Source organism: Chelonoidis abingdonii, chromosome 1 (assembly GCF_003597395.2).
Source record: "Chelonoidis abingdonii isolate Lonesome George chromosome 1, CheloAbing_2.0, whole genome shotgun sequence".
NCBI classification, from domain to species: domain Eukaryota; kingdom Metazoa; phylum Chordata; order Testudines; family Testudinidae; genus Chelonoidis; species Chelonoidis abingdonii.
The window spans coordinates 115,517,409-115,525,347 of record NC_133769.1 but is presented as its reverse complement, the minus strand read 5'-3'; the positions used below and the strand labels follow the sequence as shown (position 1 = coordinate 115,525,347).

Below are 7,939 nucleotides of genomic sequence, written 5' to 3'. Positions count from 1 at the left end.
GGAACTATGGGATAGCTATGGAATAGCTACCCACAATGCAACGCTTCAGAAATTGACGCTAGCCTCAGACCATGGATGCACAACGCCGAATTACTGTGCCTAGTGTGGCCGCATGAAATCGAATTTATAATATCAGTTTTATGAAACCGATTTTAGCTAATTCGATATTATTGTGTAGTGTAGACGTGGCCTAGGAGATGGTTACAGTGAAAATGTACATGTTAAATCGGTTAGGTGCTGCAGAGTTAAGCAGCAGCTTACTGGGGGTTTTGTGGATCGTAATAGTGCCTAAAACTGAAACTTAGGCTCCTTTGTGAATCTGGGCCTCACTCCTTTTTATATACCCCAAACAACCAATGTCTGCTACTGCTTTCTATTCCATATGGCCACTCTAATCCTATACCATGGAGTGGCCAAACTTACTTTGACCCTCTGAGCCACATTTGACAATCTTCAGAAGTTTCAGAGTCGAGACACACCTGCTGGGGCTCTGGGCTTCAGCCCCATGGGCAGCACCTTATGGGGCCTGGGGCTTCAACCCCACTCCTGCTGAAGCGCTAAACCCCAGCAGGCAGGCCCCACAGGGCTGAAGCTCTGAGACCCCCTCCCCGCTGGGAAGAAGGCCCTACCCTACCACCCTGCTGCAAGGCAGAGGTCTCGAGCTTCCCCCCAAGTCTGGCAGGTGGAGAATGGGGAGAGGGAGATCTGCGAGCTACACTTTAAACTGTAAAAGAGTCGCATGCAGTTCACGAGCCATGGTTTGGACACCTCTGCCATACTAGATGTCAGCGCAAACTGAGACTTTTCCTACATGCAATACATTTATAGGGTTTCTTTCCTGTGTGGATTCTCAAATGCACTTTAAGTGCTGAGCTCTGTCTGAAGTTTTTCCCACATACACTACATTTATAGGGTCTTGCTCCCGTGTGGATTCGCGAATGCACATCAAGTGCTGAGCTCTGTCTGAAGGTTCTCCCACATTCATTACATGTATATGGTCTCTCTTCTCTGTGGATTCTCAGATGCACATTAAGTGCCGAGCTCCGTCTAAAGCTTTCTCCACATTCAGCACACTTGTAAGGTTTTCCTTGTGTGTAGACACTCCGACGTGAAATAAGTGCAGCGCGCTCACTCCGGGTTTTCCCACATTCAGAACATCGATAGGGATTTTCTCCTGTATGGATTCGGTGATGAGTCGCAAGTGCTGAGCTCTGACTGAAGCTTTTATCACACACTGAACATTTGTAGGGCTTTTCTCCTGTGTGGGTTCTTTTGTGGGTAATAAGTGATGAGCTCTGTCGGAAGCTCTTTCCACAATCACCACATTTGTAAGGTTTCTCTCCTGTGTGGATTCGCTGGTGTCGGATGATGGCGGAGCTGTCACGGAACCTCTTCCCACATTCTTTACATTGATGAGGTTTCTCCCCTGTGTGGATTCTCCGGTGTATAATAAGCGATGAGCAATCACTGAAGCGTTTCTCACATCTAGTACAACGATAGGGCTTTTCACCCTTGTGGCTTCTTTGGTGTACGATGAGGTGTGAATTCTGACTGAAGCTCTTCCCGCATTCTTTACATTTGTAATGTTTTTCACCTGTGTGGGTTCTCTGGTGTCTGATAACATTTGACCGCTGACTGAAGGTTTTCTCACACTCATTGCACTGATAAGGCTTCTCTCCTGTGTGGATTCGCTGGTGTTTAACCAGGTCTGAATTCCGAATGAAGCTTTTCAAACATTCACTACAACCAAAGGGTTTCTCTGCCACATGGATTCTCTGATGCTGAGTAAGGTAGGAGTTTCGACTGAAGCTTTTCCCACATTCAGAACACTGATAGGGTTTCTCTTCCGCGTGCACTGTTTCTTGCTCAGAGAGGCCTGGGCTCAAAACAGAGTCATTCTCACAATCGGATGTGTTTGGTTTATCTTCAGTGTGATCATCATCTTCAGGTTGCCTCACACTTACTGCTTGGGAAGGGGATTTTCTCTGTCGCTTCCGAGGAGATTTTCTGATTTCATTTTCTGACTTCTCCTGACTCTCACAAGCTTCTGTTTGGTCAGGAGTCTTGGAAATATTCCCTTTAACTCTTCTTGACAATCCACTACGTGTCTTCATTTTCCCAGGACCTTCCTGAAGATGAATGCCCTTCTTAATTTTACTCACAACTCTCACTTGCTGGAATAGAAAGAGAAATGAGACATGAATAATTCCCTGTGCTTGTAAGAGAGAGGAAGCCTTTAAAACAAACAAACAAAAAAAAACAAAACCCAACACATAACCACAACTATTTCCCACAAATAAACCACTCTTCCTAACGCTTTAATCCCAGAGCTCAGATCTCCCAATATGCGTGCAGGAAGTGGAATGAGGATCACAAAGGGAGTGAGGTGAAATTGGCAAAAGAATGGGTGTGCAGCCTCTATTTTGAAGGATATTCTGTTGAAACACTTGCTCAGCAACACATGCTTTAGGTTCCTCCACCCTACAAAGTGGGCAGGTAGAACCACAGCCCAAAGCGCAATAGGCCATACCTCAAGCTGAGCACAGGAGGGCATGTTTAAGGGTTGTGTGTGTGGATCTGGGCAACAACGTGAATCACATGTCCACAGCCTACAGTATAGATGTACTCAATGGGACAAAGTCCATCACTTGCCTTTCCTCAAAAATCCTGCTCTTGGCAGATTCTGCAAGGGGGCAGAGGAGGAACGTGGTAACCTAGGTTCCCCTTCAGAAATTCCCACTGTAACCACTCCTCTCCCTACTAGTTTCATTCCCTGTAACTCATCAAGTGTTCCTCCTCCTTCGGTCTTCTTCTGCTTATCTGGTAGAGAACCAAAGAGTTCTAATGGGCTTTTTTCCCTGGTTAGACTGTCCCCCTTCCCTCACTTCAGGGGCTAGACCATCTTTTCAAATTAAAATAATCAAAGCCCCAAGCATCTCTGTAACAAGCTGAACCTAAATTTTTTGGACAACACTGGCACAGCAGATTGGAAATTCTGTAGCAACTTCATGTAAAAGCCACCAGTTATTTTCAGAATTAAATATGAAAATGAATAATACAATGAGTACAGTAGCCCCTTTAGTATTTATATTGATACTATGTTCCTCACCTGGGAAGAAATTTTGTAATGTGGAATAAAAACATTAACTGGTTGTTTCTGCTTAAACAAATAGCAATGGAATAGTTAACAATTTTCATTTGCCATTCAAATTGTCAGTGTTAATTTGAGAGGAGTGAGGCAGTTCAAACCCTTCAGCTATTGTTTCATGCTGTCTGTAGACTAAGGGTATGGCTGCACTCAAAACTTCAAAGCGCTGCTGTGGGAGCGCTGCCGCGGCAGCGCTTTGAAGTGTGAGTGTGATCGCAGTGCCAGCGCTGCGGCACTGTTTAGACTGGCGCTTTACAGCGCTGTATCTTGCAGCGCTCAGGGGGGTGTTTTTTTCACACCCCTGAGCGAGAAAGTTGCAGCGCTGTAAAGCGCCAGTGTAGCCAAGGCCTTAGGAAGACAATGCTGAATTGACTATACAAATTTGCAAGGTTTTCTTTATGACCATCAGAGATAGAAACATTTAAACTGAAAGTTGAGATTCTGATGCACAGTTCTGAAGCCAGGAATGGATCCCAAGGCTGCGGAATAAAAACATAAGAAAAAGAAAATACAGGTGGAGTGAAAACCGCCACACAATTTGGTTATTTCCTCTCTCCAACATTCTGAGTATTAACATTACAAAAATGCATGGAATGTAATTTAATTTTATAGACTGATTCTTGCTGAATGGGAGGAAGAACCCCAAAACTGTGCATTGGGATGGGATCCATAAAGGTACTTAAGTCCCATTTTCAGATGCCACTGAGACCCGCAAAACTCTCACTTTGCTTCTGTCTAACCCTATGGACACCTAAACTTGCTCAGCACTTCAGTTGCACTTGCTAGGCACATATGAGAGCACCTGCACTGTTGTCCTACACTAGACATCCAGATGCCCATCGTCTGCCTGAGTCCCAGAACAATCCATTATCCAGGGGAAATAAGCATTCATCTGCCTGAGGCCTTGGCTACACTGGCGTTTTACAGCGCTGCACCTTTCTTGCTCAGGGGTGTGAAAAAAAACACACCCCTGAGCGCTGCAAGATACAGCGCTGTAAAGCGGCAGTGTAAACAGTGCTGCAGCGCTGGGAGCGCGGCTCCCAGCGCTGCAAGCTAATCCCCATGAGGAGGTGGAGTACGTGCAGCGCTGGGAGAGCTCTTTCCCAGCGCTGGCGCTGCGACCACACTCACACTTCAAGGCGCTGCTCTGGCAGCGCTCCCGCGGCAGCGCTTTGAAGTTTTGAGTATAGCCAAGCCCTAAGTCACCTATGAAAGTCTAATTTAGTAAGCATGCTCAGAGGCCGCCTAACACCACACAAAGCATCTGCACCACCCCTCCCCATTATAACCTTCAGCCCAGTGGTCAGCGCACTCACTCATGATGTGGGAAACCATCAGTTCAAGTCCTCCCTCTGCCTGATGAGAAGGGATTTGAACAGGTATCTGTCAGATGAGTGCCCTAATCACGGTTCCAGGATTTCAGGATAGTCTAAGGTGTGTCTCCTTCAATCTCGTCTCCTGAAGTTGTTCCACTTTAGTTAAATAACTGAATAATTAAATATGAATTGGGCCTTGCACAATAACTAAATAGCACATGCGAGTGCTTATAAGAAACCATACAACAAGCCAGTATGGGCAACTCAGCACTCCCAAAGCCAAACAAACCAGTGCACAGCCCCTGGATTCACAGAAGGCTCTACAATAACATAGCACCAGCAACCATAAAAGACAAAGAGATGTAAAGCAGGGAGGGAATGAAGGAGAGAAAAGGCAGCAGAAAGGCAAAATGGTGCATTGGCAAAAGGAAGAGGAGATAGAGTTTGTGATGTCATCAAGTTGCTATTGTGAACTGGTCTGCAGCAATAACCCTACTCAGAGTTCTCTGCCTTCTCCTCCTGACCCACGTCAGGTAAAAACTGCAACAGGAAAAAGGAACAAAGTGAGGGAAAGACAAGGAACCCAGAACTCCCTCCATGGTATTTAACACCTCCCACCCCCACCCACATACAATACAAGAAAGATGAGATGTCAGATAGCAGCATGGGCCTTCCTGATTGCTTCTGGTGAGTAGGGAAACGTCTCCTCATCATCCACCCCTGATACTGACTTGTGATAGGGGACAGTAGAGTCCCCTGTTCCCCGTCCTCGCTCATTGCAAATCAGGAGCCTTGGCACCTCAGAACTAGGAAGGAGGGGACAGGTTTACATATCAGTAACTGTCATTTAAATCTTGGCTGCACAAAGCCCTGCCTCCTCGAGTCCTCCTTCCAAAAGCTTAACCTGCCCACTTGTTGACTTTGAACACACACCTTATAGCTACAACTAGAGAAACACCCAAAGCCTGGCTTTTTCCCCCTCAGTCTGCCACATTGATCCTGGTCCCTTCAGTGTTGGTTAGGCAGAAAAATGTTACCAGTTCTCCTATATAAAAGAATTGAACTCTGCACAGTAGCCTGGAAGCAGGCCAGAGAGCTGAAAAGGTTTAGCCACACCAAATTAGTCAGAACAGTATCCTACAACAGAAGAAAAAGAACTGCAGGTGGCTGAACTACAGACTATAGGCAGGGTCAGATGCTTCCCATTACAAGACCCTGCTTCCAAGTGCTTATAACTTTGCCAGACTTTAATGGTTTTAGGCTGAAATGTTCCATGCTGGATGCCTGCCTCAGCCTTTTTTTTTTTTTTTTTTTAATTATTATTTATTTCCACCAAAGTGGTTCAGCTGTTTCTGAGAACAGGGTTAAAGGAACAATACATGTTCTGGTAACCTTTTCTCGGGAAAGCTCTAGTGCTCCTGTGCTTTGGAGCACAGTCTTGAAATTGGCTGGGTGCTAGCCTGTGCATCAGGGAGGTACCATTGCCATCTCTGTGAAAACATAGCTGCGGGAACTAGGGGTGTGGGATTGTGCACCCCCTGTGTCCCAGCTGCCGGCCTCAGCTCAGTGGTGAGGGCGGACAGAGGTAAGTGGGGGTGGCTTTCAGCACCCCCACTATTAAAAATGTTCCAGCATGACTGTGTGATAACCCACTCAAATCTGGCCAAGTTAAAAACCTCTGAAAAAATCCGTTCACACAAGCTTGGCAGAGACTTCTTGGATTTCAGCAACTAAAATCTCTAAAGATTGTTTTCACAGAACACGCTCAAGCCTCTCGTAGTTCATAGTGCTAACCACATGCACCATCCCCACTGAGCATGCTCCATCCCCTCCCAGCTCCTATACATGAGCTGGCTGCATATATGCTATCACCATGGGGGGACTGAGTATGCTCCCTCCAGCCCAGGTCAACAATGGTGAAGCCAAACTTTCCTTGGAATGGCTGCTCCCAGCTAGGGTGGAACGGAGCATAAGGAGTCTGTCTCTCCCGTGTTATCAGTGACACACACCCCTGCTGGTGTCCAGGCCATGCAGAGGATAAAGCCGTCTGATTAGAATGCAGAGTGGACAAAAGTCAGACCCCAGGAAAGGGAAAGGAGTAGCTTGGGACAAGGAGTCTAGTGACACAGTCTGGAGGCAGGGAGAAGATAAACTGGGACTGCTTGAGCAAAGAGACCAGGACTGGGAGCAGGAGGTTGGGACTAATGGGACAAGGAGACAGGGATTGGGAGCAGTACAGGGAAACAGGGGGCGGACCAGGAGCTAGCTGGCTCAGAGGAGATGGGGAACACTGAGTCCGGAGGACATGAGGAGAGGGGGTAGATTGGACTGCCTGGGACTAGGTGCAGGGCATGGAAGAGGCATAGGAGACACTAGGTGGGAAGACCAGGATTCAACAGCGAGCCCAGATGAGGAGACTAGGAGAACCTTAATAATGTTCTTTAAAAGCAGACCGCGTGTGTACATAGCTCCAAGTTTTTTAATGTTATATACAGGTTCATTGAACGTTTGAATGCCCGAGAGAGCATGCACACAAATCCAACCGCCACTGATTTCTAGAAGGTTCTGGATCCATTTGCCAAGAATGGGGATTTATAGAACAAATTCTTGAAAGAAAACAATATTCCACAATTCCCTTCCCAGGGAAAAGTGAGGGTGTGGGGGTGTGTGTGTGGAGGAGAGAATTAACAGCACAATTCAGGGCCCCAGTCCCAGAACAGGGAGTCACAACCATCATTCCCAGAAAAGGTGAGAAGAGGTCTCCCTCGTAATTCAGGACCCCATTCACAAGGGGTCACTCGCACAACTATGGACCCAATCCCCAGGGGATGAGGTTCCTCCCAACGGGTCAGGCCAGGAGGTCACCCTGCAGTTCTCCACCGTGTTTTCAAGAAAAGGTTACTTCCACAATTCTGGACCCCATACCCAAGAGAAAGGTTATACCCACATCTACAGCCCTGCAATTCTTGCCCCAATGTCTATCATCTGCAGCATTTCACTTCCTTCCTGCTCCTCTTTTGCAGTACTCTCAAGCTGGTGTTCTGCTGCCCACCTTCAGGATGAGGGCCCATTGCTAACTGGAACACCACTCTCAGAGCCAGAGTATGATCAGTTCTTCAAACCTCTTCGTGCCCCTTACCGAGCTAGTGCCACCTGCCTCATTCGTGCCTTGTACGGCTGCCAGAATGCTTTGATCCAGAGACTGGACCAATACGAAAACCATGGAGTCATCCCTCAGGGTAAGGCTGACTACAGCATTCAAAAGCAGGAAGACTGGGGTCTCAGACCATCCGGCACTGGGAATGATCAAATGACAGAAGGGAAGGACTCCTTAGGTGCCTGGATTTATAACAGGGATGGGGAGGAAGCCATCTGCTGATGGGGTTTATTTGTTCTCTGTCCTTCTTTTCCCAGGAGCATAAGTGTGTGCAGTGGAGGGTTTTGTTTTGGTAGAGGTTCTGAGGGTTATTATCCA

General features: G+C 47.1%; 1 protein-coding gene across 1 annotated transcript in view; it reads right to left on the bottom strand.

Annotated features, from left to right (window-relative positions):
- Positions 1–32: 32 nt before the first annotated feature.
- Positions 33–7,939, bottom strand: part of LOC116815552 (uncharacterized) — a 29,737-nt gene continuing 21,830 nt past the window's right edge. The window contains exon 5 of the mRNA XM_075060082.1: positions 33–2,174. Coding sequence (XP_074916183.1) covers positions 786–2,174 — 1,389 coding nt within the window. The 3' untranslated portion in view covers positions 33–785. The remainder of the gene's footprint in view (positions 2,175–7,939) is intronic.